This window comes from Macrobrachium nipponense, chromosome 9 (assembly GCF_015104395.2).
Source record: "Macrobrachium nipponense isolate FS-2020 chromosome 9, ASM1510439v2, whole genome shotgun sequence".
In the NCBI taxonomy this organism is placed as follows: Eukaryota; Metazoa; Arthropoda; class Malacostraca; order Decapoda; family Palaemonidae; genus Macrobrachium; species Macrobrachium nipponense.
The window spans coordinates 66,204,127-66,227,205 of NC_061110.1; the positions used below are offsets into that span (position 1 = coordinate 66,204,127).

At 43.2% G+C, this 23,079-nt stretch overlaps 1 protein-coding gene across 6 annotated transcripts in view; it reads left to right on the forward strand.

Annotated features, from left to right (window-relative positions):
• The window catches only part of LOC135218644 (cocaine esterase-like), a 150,643-nt gene that overhangs the window by 117,307 nt on the left and 10,257 nt on the right, over window positions 1-23,079 (forward strand). For all 6 annotated transcript variants that reach the window (XM_064255087.1, XM_064255090.1, XM_064255085.1 and 3 more), the window contains one exon: window positions 17,445-17,545. In XM_064255087.1, coding sequence (XP_064111157.1) covers window positions 17,445-17,545 — 101 coding nt within the window. The remainder of the gene's footprint in view (window positions 1-17,444; window positions 17,546-23,079) is intronic.

A 23,079-nucleotide genomic window follows, 5' to 3' on the forward strand; every position in this document is an offset into this window, starting at 1 on the left:
GCTTATTGAACTAAGATCAGATTTCATACTTAAGACGTCAGCATAATACATTTCCTGTTAAGAACCAAAGAGGTTTTGAATAATAAAAGTTGTATGCCATCCTTGCACACCATTTAGTCGTCTCCTTTCCAAAGCTTGCTCATTTCAACAATTAAGTGGTAATATTAAGTTATACTTAATTTTATAAAATTAGAATGACTTGATTTCTTGAACGACACACTTGCATAATATTTTTTGCTTTACGATCTCTCTCTCTCTCTCTCTCTCTCTCTCTCTCTCTCTCTCTCTCTCTCTCTCTCTCTCTTTGTAGGGGAGTAATGCTTGCAGTGTACCTTTTGCGGTGCACAGTCCCTTCAGTCCTGCGCTGCAACCTCTTTTAAACCTTCTACTTACTTTACATCCATTCTAACCACCTTTCTACCACCTTGCCATCCCACTCTCTCACTGATTTATTTCATCTTGTAATTGCAAGGATTGATTCCTATTACATCTAAAAAAATAAAATAAAAAAGTAAAAAATAAATATACTATATATATATATAGCACATAGACATAAGATTAGTGTAAGGAGCTGGCAGCTACCTTTAAGTAATGCAGGATAGATGCCTGTAGGTTTTAACTGACCAGGATTGGAGGGATCTTGGGACAACTCGGGATGCAGAAATGGAGTGTTGCTATTGTGCCCCATTAAGCTCACTCCTTCGTCTAATGAATGGACCACCCCTGCAACCACTACCCTGTGAGTTGAGGCTAAGCTGCTCTGAGGTTGCGGAGCTTTTGTGCCTTGTTGGTGTCTTAGGCAACTAAAAACTCCAGACAAGCTTCTCTGCCATTGATTGTGGAACTTCCTACCCGTGGGGTCTGCTATTGTGGCCATTCCGTAGAAATTCTCACGGTTGGAGGAGAAGCATTCAGGTAATTTAAGGGGTACTCACTCCTGGCAAAAAAAATTATTTGCTTAGGCAAATTGTGTTGCTTATTTGGGAGGTGCGACACTTTTGGGATTATCTAACAACAGGAAAACCGTATGTTAGTGTGGCAGCGATAAAAGGTACTCTGGTGACCAAATGGAAAACTTTCCATGGATAAGCGGATGCAGTGACTGTGGGAGTATTCAACCACACACTTTTTTTTCTTTTCAACTGGTCACCTTAGAAAGAATATTGAATTGAAGCTCGGATAGAAATATTGAAACCAAGATCCAAGAGAGATGACCCAAGAAAAGTTAAAATTAAAGCACAAGTGGTGTGTAGACTAAAAAGAGGCATGCACATCAAAGCTAGGTAGTATCAGTGTCTGTCTCTCCTGTCAGCAAGAACAGGAGATAGCTAAACTGAGGAGGGAAGTCGAAGAAATATCAAAGAAACTCAAGGATCTGCCAAAGGACAAACTCGAAGGCAAGAGAAGAGAAGACAGGATGGAAAAGTAAATTGGAGACCTAAGAAGAGAAGTGACAAACCTTAAGAGAGAAAAACAGGAACTGAACAACGACAAAGTAGAAAATGGAGAGAGTAAAGTGGAGATTAGAAAAGATTACTTAAGACTAGAACCAGAAATGAAACAAAAAAAGAACGTTACAAGGGTAAAAATTATGAACTCAAGAGATCCGATGGTAGAAGATGATAGCAGCCAGAAAACACAATTGTCCCGCAAAAAGACATAAACACATCGAACAGATTTGAGGTGCTCTTAGAAACAACAGAGGAAACAACCTTAATTGGAGACTCATTAGTAAACGATCAGAGGTTAACTTTGTGGCCAAAAATAGAAATATGAGAAAAGTTAATTCTTATTCAATTACAGGAGCAAAGAAGATAGCCAAGGCAGTGAAGAAAATCAAAGTGAAAAGTAGAAAAAGTGCAGTCATAGTGCAGGGAGGAGGAAACGACTTGTTTCTAAAAGATGGAAGAACCGGCCAGACAGAAGGTCTTGTAGCCAATCTGAGGAATGTTGTAGAAGACATCCGTGAGAAAACCGATAACAGCATTCTTATAGGACTGCTGCCTAGAATCAATGTAAGCCACTGCTCCCTCAGCAAGGCAATTGGAATCAATGACAGACTGGAGCAAATATGCCAAGAAAAGGGTGTAAGGTTTGTAAACCTTTGGGACAGATTTATAGGGAATGAAAAAATATGTAAGAGATGGAACTCACTTGAATTTAGAAGGAGCAAAATTACTGGGAACTCTTAATGAAAACCTCTTGACACACCTCAGTGAGCTGAACATTCAAGGGAATAAGTCAGAAAGATCTCGGAATTTGGTTAGTAATAGCACTGCAAGAAACATTGAACATAAGGGAAACGAATAAAGACACCGAGGACAAAAGAGAAAGTAGAAAAGTCCCTCAGAGTGGCACAGTTTAATCCATACTTTATTAAGAACAAAGTAGATCTCTTCAAAGCATTGATAGCAAGTGGAGAATAGACATAATAGGTATCACAGAAACATGGGTACAAGAGGCAACAAGAGACTTCGTAGGAGAGTACCAAATAGTAGGATATAAATTGTTAAAAAAAAATAGACAAAACAAAAAAGGTGGAGGCGTTATGTTATATTTCAAGGACCACCTCGGTCCAATAGAGTGTAAAATTACAACTAAGCAAGAAATAATTGGCGTCTATATAAGCAGTTTAGGGAAGAAGCTAACTCTAATACTAGTGTACAGGCCTCCCCGCCAACCACAAATGTCCGACAAGGAGCAGTATGCACTACTAAGACAAGAAATAAACAACAAACTGCGTAATAATGGGAGATTTCAATGCAGCAGTACACTGAGACACTGTGACTTCCACATCAAACTCAGAAGAAAAGAGGCTTCTAGAATTTGTCAAAAATGAATTCCTTCATCAATAGGTTGACAAACCTACTAGAGGGAACAACATACTAGACATTGTCCAATCAACAGAAGATAACCTAGTGTCTGCTGACCTTTCAGTGGGTGCAAATCTCGGTAAAAGCGACCATAAAATTATTACATTTCACATTAATACTCAACATTAAAGCAAATACTAACAAATGGAAACCCTCAGCCTAAGTGGTTCAACAGAAAAATTAGAAATAAAATAAGAGAAAGAGACAGATTGCACAAATCAGTGAATCCACACCCAACATTAGAAGCAAGTGGGCATAAAGAACTGTAGAATGGTGGAATAAATTAGTAAGATAAATGAGGATAAGAGATTTGTATCAGTTTGTAAGGAAACCCCAAAAGAATTCTTAGCTCTTGTTGATAGTAGGAAGTCAGTAAAAAAAAATAGCATATGTCCCCCAAGAGACAATGGAGGAAACCTAGTGAACGCAGACTTGGAAAAATTGGAATTATATATTGAATAAGTTTCTCTACTAGTGTTTTCACAACTGAAGACACTACCTCAATCCCTGAACCGGCTATTGAATATGAAGCAGTAGAACCACTTGACAAAACATTAGTTACAGAAGATTTTAAAAACAAAATAGAAAAAGTAAACAAGTTCAAATCTCCTGGTCTGGATGGGATTCATCCATTAGAAATTAAAGAGTTAAAAGAAGAGATAGTTCCTCTCATATATAAAGGAAAACGGCAGAACAACGAAAGGCAGCTAAAGGATGGAAACTAAGTAATATGTCCCCAGTTTATAAAAAAAAAAAAAGGTCCAAGAGAAGAGCCAGCAAATTATAGACCAATCTGTCTAACGTCGGTCCCTAGTAAGATTTTTTAGTACATAATTGCAGATCAAATTGTGGATCACATTGATAGAAACAACCTGTTGCTAAACAGTCAACACGGCTTCAGACAAAAAAGATCCTGCCTATCAAAAAGGCCTTTGACAAAGTTCCACATAAGAAACGAATGACAAAAGTTAGAGCTTTAGGAATTACAGGAGAAACAGCAGACTGTATCGAAGACTGGCTAACTAATAAAAAAAAAAAGTCATAATAAACGGTAAAAAATCAGAATGGGCAGATGTGACAAGCGGAGTTCCTCAGGGTTCTGTTCTTGGCCCACTCTTGTTTTTTATTGACATTGATGTAGGATTAACTAGCAGGATAGCCAAATTTGTAGATGACACCAAACTAGGTGTAAATTCAGAAGACCCAGAGACAGTAGAAACTTTAAGAAATGGTGTAAAGAAAATAGGATAGTGGTCAAAAAGATGGAAAATGCCTTTTAGCTTGGATAAGTGTAAAGTGTTACAAATAGGAACAAACAACCCTCATGCCAACTACACGCTGCTTATGAATGACATAAATAGTGTAGAACAAGAAGAGGACCTTTGAGTCATTATTACCAAGAACTTAAAATCCACAAATCAGTGCATAAAAGCTGAAAAGAAGGCACAGAAACTAATGAAATACATAGAGGCAGTTCAAATACAGAAACAAGGAAACGTTGCTGCAGCTCTACTCATCAGTAGTTAGACCTCATTTTGAATATGCAGTACAGTTTTGGTTGTCAACACTAAGAAAAGACATAAATAGATTAGAAGGGGTACAAACAAGAGCCGCAAAGTTAATTCCATCCATCAAGCAAATAAGTTACCAAAGACGACTAGAGAGGCTGAACATGTATTGCTTAGAAACACGACGATTACAAGGACAACCAATAGAAACATTCAAGGAGTAAGCTGCTACCAGAAGTTGTAAACAGCAACAGTGTGGAAGAGTTTAAAAGAAAGCTAGACAAAATCATCGGGACACTGCGAAGGAACAATAAAACCTGCTCCTAGAGATGAGTGAGCACATGATGTCTCCTCGGTTGGGCTAATAAGCCTTTCTTTTAAGACTAGCCTAATACCTATTTCTCTTCCTCTCTCTATCTGCTCTCCTCTCTCTCTCTCTCTCTCTCTCTCTCTCTCTCTCTACTCCATTACCTTGCATAATATCTCATTAGATTTTAACTGGTTTGAATAACATCTTGAATAGAACATTCAGTACATCATAAAGAACCCCATTAAACTTTTGTGCATTTTAAACCAGTCTTATGAGGAAGGAATTTACCACCATTTTTTTCAAGCATGACTCATGTTTTGGTATACTTTAGAAACGGAAATAATTTCATGACCACACTTACATCTACATGTAAATGCAGCTAGGTTTGTGAAGTAATAAAGGAATGGAAGCCTCTTGTAAGTGATTGAAATCCACAAGAACAACTGCCTTTTGCTGGCTCTATCTTCTTTTCTCACAGAAAGAGAAGCTTCTGTTCAAGTTCCTTGGCTCAGCCGTCAACACTATCACTGAAAAAATTTTGCCTTAATATTTCCATTTAGCCAAAGAATACAATTGCTAATATGCTACACTTTTTAGGACTGTTTCTAAAAAGGATGCGGGTTCAAGCTGCAAGGTAATCCAGGTTACTATGAATACTACCATGCATAAAACTACTACTCAAGAAGGTACTACTTCCACTTTTATAATGGAATACTGTGCCCTCTGCTTTATTAGCTCTTAACAACAAATTCTGAATTTGATCAAGAAATGTGTAAACAACTAATTACCTTCTTAACCACATTAGAAAATTTTCAAATACATTAAAAGAGTATCTTGACCATAAGTGAATTTGCAGTAGGGAGATGCATGGTTAACTTGAAATTTAATAAAATTAACAGAAAATCATTAGGAAAATGATAACCAAGGAGTCCAAGTAATAAGTTCCTTTAAAAGAAGGATACAGAAATCAAGAAAGGATTATCCTAGTTTTTGCTAAATACTCAATTAGGCATTTCCTCTTTCATTTACACCATTTATAGATAACTAGGTCAAGTATTTCCAAGTTTAAGTGTTTTGCAGCAAAACCAGTTAAGTAAGCAAGTGAGTCTTAGTTCACGCAATTTTATGTATGCAACTTACCAAGTAGTTACATAGCTATAGTTTCTATCCATCAGCAGCTAGAATTTTAAAATTCGCGGTAGCGCTCTATTGTTTTGCCTAGGCGATACCCCACACCCACTACCAGGGAGAATGGAACCAACTCAGCACTGAAGATCGGTTGTTTCTGCCAGCTGGTAGTACTGTCACCAGTGTTCAGCAGCAGCGGAATTTTTTGGAATTTGTTTACTTCTGGTTGATGACTTGGAGGTTTGGTGAAGTAGTACTTCGATATTTTGGTAGTCATTTCGGCAATATTTAGTTATAAACATGAATTAATTATCGAAATAGTCAATTTTCCCTTTGAATTAGACCTTGTCTTAGTTTTGAGTTCTTTAGTAATTCGGCATGTCCGATACTGGTTCTCAAGGTACTGGGTATTGCAGCCTTTGCTGCAATACAAGACTTATTAAAACATGTTCTGATCTACATTGAGTTTGCACCAACTGTAAGGGTCAAACTTGCTCACCTAATTTGACTTGTTGGAAATGTGATCAGTGGGATAAAGCTTGGAAAACTTGACCAGAAACAGAGTATACCAATTCAGAGCTCTGTACTTCGGGCTTTCGACAGCCCCACAAGTGTTTACCCATGTCTTAGCCCCCATTGCGAAATGGCTACACCTAGTTGGGATAAAAGTCCCTCTTTACCTGAACAATCATGGAGGACCAGCAGAAAAACTATCATTCGCACAGGAGCTTAGCCTTCTGATAAACTTGAGGAAGTCACAGTTAGTCCCATGTCAGGAATTAGTCTATTTGGGGATAAGGATAGACTCTGTGGCTTTTCAGGCTTTTCCATCCCCACAAAGAGTGGGGTCATGCCTTCAAGGGTGCTCAGTGAAGGAGTGGATGAGCCTACTGGGCACTCTATCCTTGATAGAACAGTTCGTGTCCGTGGGGCAACTACATACGAGGAATCTTCAGTTCTCCCTAAAGGTAAACTGGAACATGAAAAAATTTCCAGACTCGTTTGTGTTCCAGGTGACATCTGAAATAAAGGAGGACCTGTCTTGGTGGGGATCAGAAGACAGGCTGTTAGAAGGGAAGTCCCTTCTCCCTCTGAGCCCCGACCTAGTATTCTATTCAGATAGGTGATCTAGGTTGGGGAGCTCTCCTTGGGGACAAGGAAGTCTCCGGGACATGGAATGCTCAACAGAGGGAGCGGCACATCAATTTGAAAGAATTGACTCCTATCCACTGAGGCCTGTTGGAGTTTGTGGACCTGGTCCACAACAAAGTAGTAACTGTCCACTCGGATAATACAACAGCTCTCTCTTACATCAAGAAACAGGGTGAAATGCACTCTTTTTCTCTCTGCCAAGCGGCAAGAGCCCTTCTGTCATGAGCAGATTGGAACCACACCAGAATCCTAACAGGGTTCATACAGGGGAAAGTCAACATCCTAGCAGACGAATGAAGCCACAAGAAGCAGGTTCTTCCCACAGAGTGGATGTTGAACCCATTGGAGCAGACTGATTCTAAACCTATTTGCAACGTCAAAGAACCACTGTCTCCTGCTTTACTGCTCGCCAGTCCCGGACCTGCAAGCGTGAGCAACAGACACAATGCTCACAGATTGGTCAGACAAAGACCTGTATGCCCTTCCACCAAGCAAGATGGTGAGACAGGTCATAAACAAGTTCAGGTCTCACTGGAACATTTCCTTGATACTCATTGCCCTATTGCCAGCACAGGAATGGTTTCTAGATCTACTAGAGCCCCTGGTGGAACTTCCGAGATTGTTACCATAGAAGACCAGTCTACTCAGGCGGCCCCACTTAAGACGGTTCCATCAAGGTGCCCACTCTGGCCCTGACCACATACAGGCTGTCCGATGACTCTTATGAGTGAAAGGCTTTTCAAGCCAAGCTGCAAGAGCTATTGCTCATTGCAGAAGGAAGTCCTCAAGTAAAGTATACCAGGCAAAGTGGGCAACCTTTCAATCCTGGTGCATGAAGCATAACATCTTGTCTTCTATGACATCTATAGTGGAAATTGCTGATTTCCTTTTATACTTGAGGACGTCCAGGAACCTGTCCACTTCGACTATCAGGGGATGTAAAGCAATGTTGGGTGCAGTCTTTAAACATTGAGGTGTAGATTTGTTGAACAATAAAGACTTGGCAGATCTTATCAGATCCTTTGATATGAAGAAACCTAAAGATACTAAGATTTTGGCCTGGAACCTGGATATAGTTCTTAAATGGCTGTCCGAACCACAATATGAGCCGTTGAATGTAGCTTCCTTGAGAGACTTAACAAAGAAAACCTTGTTCTTGGTAGCCTTATTCACCGCAAAGAAGGTGAGTGTACTCAGTTTTGCTCAAGGTAATGCTTTATGCACATTAACCTTGGGATTTTTGACGAAGAACGAGACCCCGTCCAAGCCTCAGCCTCGTTCTTTCATCATTAAAGTCTAATGGACTTGGTAGGTCCAGAAGACGAAGAAAGGTCCCTTTGTTCAGTCAGAGCACTGAAATTTTATCTGCATTGGACAGAGAAGATTCAGGGCCCCTCTGATCACCTGTAGTTCTCCATGAGGAACCCATCGCGCCCAGAGTTTAAGAATGCCTGGCGTTCTTTTTTGAGAAATCTGATTGTGGAGGTTCAATCTCAGTTTAAATAGTCAGATTTTTATTCACTTAAATTGAAACCTCACAAAGTAAGAGCAGTGGCAACGGTTGCTAGCACAGTGGTGGGTGACGGTGTATAGGAAGTCGTCTCTTCTTAGTCTATTCTCTTTGCCTTGAATAAGGTCATTGAGTCATAAGGGAAGCCTGGTTGTACTATGTACCAAGAGTACCCTTCAGTCCTTTTTAATAGTTTGGTATGGTTTTCAATATATTTTGGTGGCAATATATATAATTTCTGGGCTCAGCCCGTGTCGCTTTGTGAAATATCCCTTCAGTTCATATTTCTAAGGTAAATTATGCTAACATTACCAGAGAAAAATAAAAGGGGGATGTCAGGGTATCCTGACTCGCTCACCCTAAATAAAAGGAGGGTGTCGGTATGGTACTAGGGCGAGTGAAACCACTACCACGGACCTCTTGTCATTTAGACCTCTCCTCCACCAAAATCCCCCTGCTAGAGAGAGCTGGTACACAGCCCGCGCCAGCAACTACTACTACTTGCTCCCCCACGCCAACACCAGCGCCTCTAGTGGTCATCCTTTCCGTTAGCAACATCCTGCACGCACATGTTTTTTCTCTTTCGTGATTTGTGCTTTCGTTTTGGATTTTCCTTGCCATTATGGAACTTCAAGCCATCGCCGCAGCTAAGTTAAGTACTGCCTAAGTGTTACACGTAATTTTAGCCAGACAGGACCCGTTTTACAGCCGTTTTTTAGGTATTATAATGGTGCCTCCTGCGACATGGCTTCAGGCTCGCCATGCCAGCTCGCCTCGTATGATTCATTACTAGCTCCTTCGGTCTTCTATACCGCGGGAGCTACGTCTGTGCAGTATTTATGATTAATTATACATGTGGTGCAAGATGTGCTATTTGTATTTATATTTTATTGTATTTTATTTTGGGAATCTTATGCCTTTATGTCTTAGCTCAGTGTTCATGCATGCATGTACCTTTGTCTAGGTCTGTTAGGCATGTGGGGTCGTGTGCCCCTCTCTCTTTTTTAGTCCTACCACCCTGGCCGTCGCCCTCCGTTTCTACGTATCGGCAGAGGCCAGCTCCCGAGTAGTTGGGCTTCCTACCTTCCAGGTAGATTAGCCTAGCTTCTCTAGGACGTTTCTTTTCCTTTGTCTTTTGATTCCCTTCCTTTTCTATTCTGATAAGGTGTTTTATTTATGTTGCATGTTAGAGACGGTTTGGGCTAGCCTAGGCTATCTCAGTTCGCCTGGTCTATCCGTCAGCGTGGTCCTACCACGTTCGCGGTGGGCCAGACGATCGCCACGAGCCACCACCTCAGTCCCCCTACCTGCTTACTTCCCCCTAAGCAGGGGGGGAGGCAGGTCTCGATCGCTCACGGTTGCCACGGCAACCATCTGGGCTCTCCTCCCCTCTTCCTCTCTCCCCAGAGAGGATACGGGAGTCACGGGGGGGTTCCTGAGTCTGGCTCTTCATACCATTCTCTCCCAGGGTTCCATGGGGGGGTCTCTTGTGCGCTCGGGTTGGGTTGGCCACCTCGCCTGCTCGTACTTGGTCTGCCTCGGGTCCCTCCTCAGCTCTCTCCTACCCCGGTCACCCCGTCCTACCCACCGCGCCAGTTCCTTGGGGGTGACGGAGAGTAGCTCTTCTACATGCATCTATATATATATAATTGTTTGTTTATAATTTGTGTTATCTTTATGTTTGTCTATTCCACTAGACCGGCGGAGTGCCCGCTCACCATCCGGGTTCTCCTCCTGCCTGCAGAATTTTTATATGGCGGAGCTGAGCTCCACCTACCCTTATTATTTCTTGTCCGGATTAACCCTCTCATGTTCCTCCGCCGTCCTCGTACTCCTCACCCCGGTGTATAGACTGGTAGCTAGTTTGGTGAAACTCCTTTCTCCGGTGCCCCAGAAACTATCTGACTAGTATACCAGGTCTTAAGGACTTATCTCTACTGGAGAACAGGAGAGGGCTAATTCCAAAAATTTTCACTCCGGCATGCAGCGGAGTATTATATCTCTTAACGGGCTAGTCCTGTTAGTAACTGCCGATACTCATGTATCTGTCCAGTTACAGGCTACCAACTGCCAGGAACCCGGCTGCAATGCCATATTGCAGGACCCCTGTGTCATCCGCCAAGGTGACATGGTGGTATGGCATCACGAAGCCTGGTCCATCTGCTATGATTTGGTGGATCAGTTTTCCTCCAGCGTAAGTATATATCAGAGTACTTTGCTTATAACTGGTTATTCAAGCAATTCTGTAAGAGATATAAACATTATTTAGTTTTAAATATTTAATCATATAACTTTGGGGATTCGTTGTAAGGATTACAATGACCCTCTCTTCCAGGCTGCCGCCGTGAAAGACGCCGCATCAGCTACCCTGAAGGCCTGGGTCGGCGGGTTCAGGAAGAACGCGTCCAAGGGGCAGCCATACATCCTGGACAAGAGTATGGCTGTCCGCCTCTTCCCGGGCGGGAAATCAACCGGATATGTTGACCCGGCAGCAGCGGCTCCATGCATCGCCGCCATTCAGCAGCAGGTGGCGCAGGCGCTGGCGGCCCAGGGCAACCTGGAGATCGTAGAAGAAGTGGCTACCCTGAACCTAAATTTAGAGCCAATGGCGGTAGGTGAACAAGGTAACTTGTTAGTTGAGGTAGGTTTGTTGGGGGCTCAAGGGCTTCCCTTGGGTCCATCTGGATCGTCTTCTCCTAATTACTCTTCTACTTCCTTCCAAGGCTTTTCGGAGAGTGATGTTCCGGTCAGGTCGAAATCCACTTCAGCTATCCCTAAAGTGAAAGGGAAGAGGGAGTTGAAGACCCTAGAGAAGATGTCATCTAAGAAGACCACGTCTTCCACATCTCATAAGTCTCTGGCTCACCACCCCGGAGCAGAGAAATCGAAGTCCTCTTCGACTTCACATTCTAAAGGGTCCAGAGGCAAGTCCTCTAAGGATAAGGCCCGTGCTTCTACAGAGCCTGAGCCTTCAATGTCCACCGGAACACGTCCTAAGACTCCCATGACTATCAGGGACCCTAGTCCCTTCAACACAGAGGCATTTACTGCAAATATAATGCAGCAAATGGGGAACTTGGTCGGTAACCTAGTTAACGACAAGTTCGAACAGATGTTTTCACACATCTCCACCTCGTTCGAGGAGTCTGGTCAGTCAATCCAGAGTATTTTGGAGAGACTGACAAATCAGGAGAATCTGATGGCGGACCTCAGGGAGAATCCCGCAGCAGTTCTCCCACAGTCAGGTGTGGCGGCACAACCCCTGCCGGACTATGATTCTCTTCCTCCCTTCACGGAGAGTAATCCATGGAGGGTTGCAGCTTATGCCCCCTTTAAGGATGGCATGTTGACCTTGCCGGATTGTGGTACTCGAAGAATAGAAGACTTCGAGTTTCACCCCGCCAACCTTCAACCACCATTTATGGGCTATGCTCGTCTGACAGAGACAGCAATGAGAAGGGAGGATAGGGTCGCAAAAGAAACGGTAATTTATAGCCGGGATCAAGCTCAAAGGGAGTGGATCAGGAGCTTAGAAGATTGGGACTGTGTAAATACCAAACTTCAGGCTTTCAAAAGCCCCTTTACCATCTTTGTGGCAGAGGAAGAAACGCCCATCCCCTTCACCACAAAGCTAGCAGAGTTGACTCTATAGGCCGCCATGAAAGACCAGCCATGCCCCAACTTAGGGAGATGGAGCCAACATCACTTCTCCCTCCAGGGACCGAAGACCTTTGGGCAGATCTCCCGGCTACTTTCACCGTAGGGAAGCTCAAACCAGATTGCGCAATCGCACAATTTGGCGAGAGACTTCCTAGGCTTTCGGATAACCTTATCCAAGCAGAATTTGATGCTAGGACTAGGTTAGGGAGGACCTTGAATGCCCTTGTGATGACGGAGGTTGCCGCGGTGACCTACGGGACGGAACCTCTTTTTAAACTTCTGGCCAAAGCACAGACACACACCGTTCAGTGTGATCTGTACGACTTTGTCATGGCAAGACGCAACTGCAGGAAACATGTACTGCAGGAGGCCACGATCCGTCATGAGCCGAATAAACTACTTGTGTCTTCAATCTGGGGTGCTGACCTCTTTTCAGAGGCTGTAGTGAATGAGGTCCAGCACGAAGCAACAAGGCTTAACCAGAGCCTTAAGGTCCGCTGGGGCCTGACATCCAAGAGGAAGCCCGAACCTACTTCCTCAGCTTCAAAGAAGCTGAAAAAGCCTAGGAAGTTCCCACCTTTCCAGGCTGCTCAGCAACAACAGGTGGTACAAGCCGTGCCAATGTCCCAGGTGGTTCAACCTTCAGCTTCTAAGAACCAGTCCCAGCCAATACTACGACTGACTTCTCAGAATCAGCCTTCGACCTCGTACGCAGTATCTCCGGCCTTCAACCCAGTCTTTGAAGGTCAGGCGTTCCAAGCCTTTAATAGGTTTGGAAGAGGAAGCAGGGCTAGAGGTGCATTTCACCAAAGAGGTGGCGGAAGAGCACCTAGCAGAGGCAAACACTTCCGGGGAGGACGTGGATCACGCCCTGCCCCAAGTCAGTGAGAACCCTCAGGTAGGAGGGAGACTGTTTCTCTATCGTCACAGATGGGGATTCAGCAGTTGGGCACAAAGCATTGTGTCCAAAGGACTGGGATGGAGTTGGAACAAAGGTCCCCCTCCATCCAAGACCTTCCTTCAAGAACCAACAAAGGAATTGACGGAGTATGCACAAGAACTCCTTCAGAAAGGGGTAGTATCAAGAGTCAAGCATTTAAAGTTTCAAGGACACTTGTTCAGCGTGCCAAAGAAAGGCTCAGCCAAACGAAGAATAATCTTAGACTTGTCCCGTCTAAACTTATTCATTCGTTGCGACAAGTTCAAAATGCTGACTATCTCGCAGGTGCGGACCTTACTTCCCCGTGGGGCCGTCACCACCTCTATCAATCTTACAGACGCATACTATCATATCCCACTTGCAAGACACTTCCGCCCGTACCTAGGCTTCATACTGGGAAACCAGGCATTCTCCTTCAAAGTAATGCCCTTCGGGTTGAACGTGGCCCCCAGGGTGTTCACGAAGATAGCGGAATCAGTAGTTCAACAACTAAGATCCCAGGGGATAATGGTAGTAGCGTATCTGGACGATTGGCTCGTTTGGGCAACAACCGTCGAAGAATGCCTCAAAGCCACAAGCAAAGTAATACAGTTTCTGGAACATCTGGGGTTCCAAATAAACAAGGCCAAGTCCAGGCTAACGCCGGAACCTCGCTTTCAATGGCTCGGCATTCAATGGGACCTGAACTCCCACACTCTGTCAATTCCGTTGGGCAAAAGGAAGGAAATAGCCAAAGCAACAAGGCAATTCCTCAAATGCAAACTAACATCAAGGAGAAACCAGGAAAGAATCCTAGGCTCTCTCCAGTTTGCGTCAGTTACAGACATTCTGTTAAAAGCAAAGTTGAAAGATATAAATCGGGTCTGGCGCTCAAGATCAAACAACAAATCTTGGGACAAGTTGTCAGCCATCCCGCTGATTCTCCGCAAACGACTCCGCCCCTGGGCGGAGGTCAAGAACCTGTCCAAATCGGTCCCTCTTCAATTTCCCCCTCCGGCGTTGGTTATCCACACGGACGCTTCTCTAAGCGGGTGGGGAGGATACTCCCAATTCAGGAAAGTACAAGGGACTTGGTCACCTCAGTTCCGCCAGCTTCACATAAATGTTTTAGAAGCTATGGCAGTATTCCTCACATTGAAGAGGCTCCTACCAGCCAAGAAATCCCACATCAAGCTGGTATTGGACCGTGCAGTAGTAGTACACTGCATCAACAGGGGAGGATCCAAATCAAGTCATGTGAACCACGTCATGATAGCCATTTTCTCACTAGCAGCCAAGTACAAATGGCATCTATCCTCCACTCATCTGGCGGGAGTAAGGAACGTGATAGCAGACGCCCTGTCTCGCTCAGTTCCTCTAGAATCGGAGTGGTCTCTGGACAGGCGCTCATTCCAGTGGATATGCCAAAAGGTCCCAGGCCTCCAGGTGGATCTTTTCGCATCACAATCGAACCACAAGCTCCCGTGCTATGTGGCTCCCAACCTGGACCCTCTGGCTTATGCCACAGACGCCATGTCCATAGATTGGAATCAGTGGAAGAAGATATACATCTTTCCTCCAGTGAATCTTCTATTGAAAGTCCTGAACAAGCTCAGGTCTTTCAAGGGACAAGTTGCTCTAGTAGCCCCGGACTGGCCCAAGAGCAACTGGTTCCCCCTTCTTCTGGAATTGGACCTCCAGCCTCAACGGATTCCCAATCCCAAGCTATCTCAATCAGTACAAATGAGGACTGTGTTTGCTTCCTCAGGAATTCTCAAAACCCTAACTTTATGGACTTCATGAAGTTCGCGGCTAAAAGAGATGCAAATATTGATCCTCAGAATATCCTTTTCTTAGAATATCCTTTTCTTAGAATCAGTATGACGCAGCAGTTAAAAAACTAGCAAATTTCCTGAAGGAAACGGATCTCGAACCATGACTACTAATCTGGCTATATCCTTCTTCAGATCCTTATTTGAAAAAGGTCTAGTAGCTAGTACTATTACGACCAATAAGTCAGCTTTAAAGAAAATCTTCCAGTTTGGCTTTAAGATAGACTTAACGGACTCTTATTTTTCGTCTATTCCTAAAGCTTGTGCTAGGCTCAGACCATCAGAGAGACCTAGCTCAATCTCATGGTTCTTAAATGATGTTCTCAAACTGGCTTCAGATACTGACAACGATTCATGTAACTATATACCACTCCTAAGGAAAACATTATTTCTGTTAAGCCTGGCCTCAGGAGCCAGGATATCTGAACTGTCGGCTCTCTCCAGAGACTCTGGCCATATTGAATTTCTCCCTTCAGGAGAAGTTCTTCTATCCCCAGATCGTAGCTTTTTGGCCAAAAATGAGGATCCCTTAATGAGATGGGCTCCTTGGAAGATCCTCCCTCTTCCTCAAGACACTTCTCTATGTCCAGTGACGACCTTACAAGCCTATCTGTCCAGGACATCTTCTAGGTCCTCAGGTCCCCTATTCATAAGGGAAAAAGGTGGCACCATTTCCTTAAAAGGAATTAGGCAACAGATCCTATATTTTATCAAACAAGCCAACCCTGATTCATTCCCTAAAGCCCACGACATCAGGGCAGTAGCCACCTCAATTAATTATTTCCAACATATGAATTTCGATGATCTAAAGAAGTATACAGGCTGGAAGTCGCCGACAGTTTTCAGACGTCACTACCTGAAATCCTTAGAATCTCTTAAATTTCCGGCAGTAGCAGCGGGAAACACAGTTTCTCCTGACACTGCCTAAGTAGTTTTAGTCATAGATCCAGATCTCCTTTCTACCTGCCTCACTAACATTTTTCCTGTGATCCTGCCACCAGGCTCTACCCTATTTTGAGCCTTAGCTGCCAAAAGGCTATATCGTGATGTTTTCCCTTATTTTTATGCTAGGGTTACTCACAACTGTATATATTGCCAAAAGGCTATATCATGATGTTTTCCCTTATTTTTATGGTAGGGTTACTCACAGCTGTATATATTGTATTATTCTAGTTTTAAGTTGTCATAAGTTAGCATAAATATACTGTTAAGTCCTATTACTTATTTTAAGGCTAACATAAGCAACTATGAATTAGTTTAAGTATTTATATGATAACTTTGTAACATTTAAGCTAGATTATACTCATATTTTGTCTTTTTGTGTTTTCTTATTACCTCTCACTGTCACTTTTCCCCAAGCTTGTGGCTAATTCTCTGGTACTATTTCACAAAGCGACACGGCTGAGCCCAGAAAAGGGATTTTGACGAAGGAAAAATCTATTTCTGGGCAAGGGCCCGTGTCGCCCAGTGAAATCCCCCCCGTTTTCTCTCCCGCCCTTGTGCCCAAGCTTGGTCTTCTAACGTCAAGGATGGCCACTAGAGGCGCTGGTGTTGGTGTGGGGGAGCAAGTAGTAGTAGTTGCTGGCGCGGGCTGTGTACCAGCTCTCTCTAGCAGGAGGATTTTGGTGGAGGAGAGGTCTAAATGACAAGAGGTCCGTGATAGTGGTTTCACTCACCCCAGTACCATACCGACACCCTCTTTTTATTTCTCTGGTAATGTTAGCATTATTTCCCTTAGAAATATGAACTGAAGGGATATTTCACTGGGCGACACGGGCCCTTGCCCAGAAATAGATTTTTCCTTCGTCAAAATCCCTTTTTACTCTGGTTTTAATGTGTTTGTTTTGGTACTGAGCTCTGGGCAGGGGCATATTTGGGTAGACCTTACTAGCCACAGACTATTCCTTAGCTGCTCGGATCCCACTAAGTAGAGGACGATTCCTGGCTATACTGCCACATCTCTACAAGTTAAGATGACCATCATCCAGAAGCAGTAATCAACTGTAACAGCTTTCTTAACAGGTAATGAACCAACAAGCATTCTCTAAATGCTATCAGATTTTAATTATTTTGTACTAATTGTAATCTACCATCTGTGGGTCCCACCTCCTACAATGTACGATTCAGCTATGTAACTAATTGGTAAGTTGCATACATAAAAATGACATTTTAAAAATGAAAAGTTTTTATGTATGCTTACCAAGTAGTTACATGATCAGAGCTCTCCCTCCTCCCCTCTCATGGATAGGAGGGCATAAACAACTGGTTTTAAGTACAGAGTTGGTTCCACTCTTCCCCGGTAGTGGGCTGGGGTTATCGCCTAGCCAGAACAATAGAGCACTACCACGAATTTCAAAGTTCTAGCTGCCGATGGATAGAAACTATAGCTTGTAATTACTTGGTAAGTATGATTAAAACTTATTTCATTTTAAAAATGTCATATTAAAGCACATAAATGCAGTTGTTCTGTGGTAACTTAATACTTTGATATTCTGAAGTAGAATGAAGTCAACCATTTTTGGATTTATATAGCCATTTTTCTTTTCTTCCAGATATTCGTAATGCAAGTTTGCACGAAAAAGAATTCAGAGACTTCTACTTCCCGAACAATGAGTTTCATGATCTTGAATCACTTCTGCCAGGTCTTATGAAGGTAAGCTCTTATTGCATCATGAATTGCAATAAGACATTCTTGGCAAATATGAGTAGGGTGAGGTGGGGTAATACTGTACCATTAGTGGAAAAATATTTGGCAAAAGTCAGGCTTCAGCCAGATTAAGTATAGTGTATGTCCAAAATAAACTTCAAGAAATGGGCCATTTATGGTATCCACATTAATTGTTAAAAATACTGGCAAATACAATTTAAGACTTTCAAAAAAGTCTTTTTACTTTGTACGGAGTTTTTCCATGGTTGGGTAACAACGTACAGGGTATAGGGAAACACCATACTAAAATTTTTGACCTACCTGTAATTGTATGCTAAATGGTGTGAAATGCTTTTAAATAGCTAAGATTAGTACTCTTCATCGCTGTCTCGGGATTTTAGGGACAGCCTGCCTTCTCAGTTTGCCTTTCTTCCCTGCTCCCATCATCTTCTTTTCCTCTGCCTTCTTTTCATCTTTGGTCTGCAGATCAGAGCTGACTTCTTCATTCTCAGTGAGATTGCAGGCACGGACCCTTTTTCGTCCATTGCCATAAGCATGGGGAGGAGCTTTAGGGTAAGGCTGGATACTTTCTGGTGTGACCCCAGAGATGAAGGGGTTGAAGGTCTGGGGTTTTGCAGGAAGGATCACTAGGTGTACACTGCCTCTGTAGGTGGTGGAGTTGGAGATACCTCCAAGTCCTGGGCCAAAGTTGGTAGCTCCTCTCCAACAGTGGAAGGAGTATGGGAAACTTCTACCGCAAAGTTCTGTGGTGGTGCCTGCTCCGATACCTGTGCCCTTGCAAACACCTCTTCAGCTGTTTCTTACTGGTGCACACATATTTCCTTGGCATGATGGATAAGTGTTGGTGGATTCTGAAAGAGAGTAAATGCCATTAGGTTTTGCCAAATAATTGAAAAGTTAGGAAAAAAAAAATAAACGTTGGGGTAACACCGTACGCCCTAACTCTCATCCGTCTGGTGTTCCCCCAAATTGCTAAATTTTTTTTATTTCATAAAATTAGACTATGTCATATAATCAATTTCAAACACCATATAAATGTCTTATATTGGTTATTGCACATTTAGATGTCATACTAACACGTAGCACATAAAAACACTGGATAAAAATAACGCAGAACTTTACCCTTCCAAAACACACTTTTACTTGTTTATCATTCACTGTTTCACGTGTGGCTGTTATCTTTATCTTATTTCACAAGTGCAATCACTTTTCAACTTGTTATTCTAAGTGCTATTTAAGTTTCACTGGCACTTCAAAAATCTGGCAGTATGGTCTTTCCCGGTATGGTTTTTTCCCACTCCATGCTTGATTTTCTTCAGGCCACTTCATGGCAAAAATTTTGAAAGGCTGATCTATATTTCACTCAAATAAGTCTAAATATGGCTATTTTCTCCATTAAATCTACAATCAAATGAATGTTCGCCCTTCCATTGTATAAATCTGTATATCCATATGTCCTGTCTTTTCTTCTAGGAACTAAAATGTAGAGCATTTTACATCCTTTCTTTTGATGTATATATGTCGGCAATCCATTCCCTCTATGTAAAATTATTCATGTACAGTGGTACCTTGAGATACGAAATTAATCCGTTCCGAGGTGGCCTTCGTAGCATGAGTTTTTCGTATCTTGAACCGCATTTTACATGTAAAATGGCTAATCCGTTCCAAGCCCTCCAAAAACACCTCAGTAAATTTCATAATAAAGCTAAATTGACCTATAAACAATGAAATACTACAACAATTTGGACCATTCATTACCTAACTTAATACGTACTAGTAGTACTAATATGTATGTACCTGTAAATAAAGTGTATTAGTGTACATGGTATACAAGAAATACTGTACGTACATACATACGTATGTAGTAAAATGTGGAAGCTTACCTTTCGAGTGAGGCTATCTCCGAAAGTGGCAACAGAGGAGGAGGACAAACAGCAGAAAACTTCTTATAGTACGTACAATTAACATAAACTAAACTTTACGAAACACATTAACAAAACTGTAACACCTTACTTTACAAAAAACTTAAAATTAAAAAATTCTTTTTTTGTCATTTTTTGGATTTTTACATTTTTTTTTTTTTACTTTATACTTTACACTTTTTCTTTTTTTTTTTTTTCAAAATTTCAACTTCTTCATCACTCTCAACTTTCTGTCTTTTTGTAGTATCACTTGGTTCTTCCTTTTTGCTTACTCCTACTAAAGGCCTCTTTAAAAAATAACTATCCAAGGAAGATTGCTTCTGCCTGCTTTTGACAATGTTCCTGAAACGACTCGGGCAAACGTCATCGAACTGTGCAAGCATATGACCTGTGTAAGCCTTTTCGGGGCGTCTCTTTTCTACCAATGATTGCACCTTATGAAAAGCAGCTAGAGCATCCTTAATTTCTGCCGTTGTCATAGAGTCGTCGTCCTCCTCCTCGCCGCTGCTAGAGAACTCTTCTTGAACGACGTTATGTTGCATGGCCTCCAACTCTTTCAGGTCATCCATCGTAAGCTCCTCTTGGTGCTCCTCGAGAAGGTCATTGATGTCGTCCTCGTCGACGACCAGCCCCATGGACTTGCCGAGTGCAACAATCTCGTCAAGATCTGGTTGCGAAACAGTTTCAGGATCGTCAACTGTTCCTGAATCTGCAGCACCAGCTTCGCCCACTTCGAATCCCTCGAAGTCTCGGGCGGATATGGCATCAGGCCAGAGTTTCCTCCACGAGGAATTCAAGGTTCACCTCGAAACCTCCTGCCAAGCTTGGTCGATGAGTCGGATGCATATCACAACATCGAAATGCTCCCTCCAAAATTTCATGCAAGGTGAGGTTTGTGGTATGGGTGATGTTGAAACATCTCTTGAAAAGATGTTTTGTATACAGCTTCTTGAAGTTCGATATCACTTGCTGGTCCATGGGCTGGAGGAGAGGGTTGGTGTAAGGCGGAAGATAAAGAGCCTTGATAAACGAACACTCTGCTAGGATATCTTCCTCGAGGCCAGGAGGGTGAGCAGGGGCATTGTCCAACACCAGCAGACATTTCAGAGGGAGGCGCTTCTCTTCCAAAAATTTCTTCACTGTCAGGCCAAAACACAGATTTACCCACTCGGTGAACAAAAGACATGTTGCCCAGGCTTTCGCATTAGCCCTCCACATCACTGGAAGCTTCTCCTTAAGCACTTTGTGGGCCTTGAAGGCTCGAGGAGTCTCCGAATGATAGAGAAGTAGGGGCTTCACCTTCCAATCCCCACTTCCGTTCGAACAAAGTGCGAGCGTAAGCCTGTCTTTCATAGGCTTATGCCCGGGTAGCTTCTTCTCTCCCTGCGTGATGTACGTCCGACGAGGCATTTTTTTCCAAAAAAGACCAGTCTCATCACAGTTGAAGACTTACTGAGAACTGAAGCCTTCATTGAGATTCATCTCGTCAAACGTCTTAATAAAGGCTTCGGCCGCTTTCGTGTCCGAGCTGGCCTACTCCCCATGCCGCACCACCGAATGGATGCCAGTCCGTTTACAGAATTTTTCGAACACCCATGAGAAGCCTTGAATTCTGGGGTTGACGTCGATGTCCCCTCTTCTCTGTCGTCTTCAGCCTGGGCAATCAAAACGACAAAAATAGCGCTGGCCTTGTGGCAGATTGCCGTCTCTGTTATCGTATCGCCAGCGATTTCTTTGTCTTTTATCTAGACAAGAAGCAGCCTTTCCATCTCATCGCGCACGTGGCTCCTCTCGCTGGACAAATAGTCACGCCCTTGGTAGGTGTAGCTGCTTTGATGACATCTTTCTGCTTAAGGATTTTGTCGACGGATTTTGGCCGTATTCCTTGGCGATCACACTCAATCGCATACCAGCTCCATATTTTTTAATGATCTCCATCTTCGTCTCCAAAGAAAGCATCCTCTTCTTTCCGTGAACTTCAACTTTCTTGGGACCCATGACTATGTATATACTGTACATAATTATGTTTTGTAGTATACATATGTTAAGTTCTCACACAACACGATAAAGTAGTACTACAACGAAATCACAAACGATTTTACGTTAATAAATGAAATCGTATAGAACGAACGAATTCCACGTTCTTACGATACTGATGATGCCGCGAAGTGGCCGAAGAAGCACGCCGCTACGTAGATGCACGATGGGAGAGATGCTGACCAATAGGAGAGAAGGATCTTATGGCAGTGACTAGCATCAGGAACCAATGGGAGAACGGGAGGATGGTGGCGAGTCTACTCAGTTTGCGGCGCGTGAGTTTTAAAATTGTTATCGGTGGTCCGGGCGAATCTCGGACTTTACAGCAACAACCTTTCCTATCTTGAACAATTTTCGTGTGTAGAGCCACAAAAATCTTCATATTTGCTTTCGTATCTCGAGTTTTTCGTAAGTTGAGCCTTTCGTATCTCGAGGTACCACTGTATTTTCTTCTGTGAAGAAACACATTCACAGTGGGGGCCCTGTCCCTTTTTGTTTACATTTGTTCATGTGTGCATGACAGACACTACACTTCCGTCCACACACTGCCTTATGTACAGCTTCATTTGCCGAATAAAATTAGTTTGCTCACTCTCCTCATCTTACTCAGTCCTCCCAATTGGTGACCCAGGAGTAGGTGACCCAAGCGGTTTTGGGTTTGCCATTAAGGGACTAATTACTGCCACTCACCTTCAGAGAACCTTTAATGGACCCATACAACACCTATACTCTGTTTTTTTCCATCTGTCCATCCGCCTGTGGTGGTTGTGCATGGTAACACTGCATCCTGGGCTTTAAATAGTTAAGCTATGTGTAAGTTTTAGGTAAATAAAAGGATATCTTGGTGTATATTTGCAACTGAAAAGTGTTTTATTAATTTACTCTATGCGAATTACACCGTTAATATTCGAAATAGGATATTATTTAAAGCCCGGGACACAGTGTTACCATGCACAAACACCACAGGTGGATGGACAGATGGAAAAAACAAAGTATAGTCTAGGTTCTCTGGTACTTCTCAACACCATTCACGACTTCTCGTCGACCATAAGTGTGAGACTGACAATAAGATGGAGACTCCAGCGTATTCACTCGACTCCTCTGTGTCCGCCTCAACCATGCGATCCATGAGACGATCCTTCTTTGAGTTCGAGTCCTCTTTGACGCCCGTGCCTGTGCCCTCACCACATCAAGCTGCTGCCCTTCTGCAGTGAGGATGTCGCAACATGGCTGCAACGGGCAGAAATACAGTTCCGGATCCACGGCATCACCCAGGACAGCACCAAGGCGTACCTCATCACCGGAACCCTCACAGCGGATGCCTTCAAATGCCTTGCCCCATGGATGCGCAGCCAGCGCAGGGAGCTGCGCTATGAACGCCTGAAGAGGGAGCTCATCCAGGTCTTCTTCCTCCCATTTTCCCAGCAAGATGCCCAAATTTTCGACCTTGTGGTCAACCCCATGACCACCTCGGATCTCAGACTGGCCTGGGACAAGCTCCAGGACCTGGTCCTCCTGCCAGAGGTGTACAATCAAGGATGAAGGCAGGAGGTGAGCATC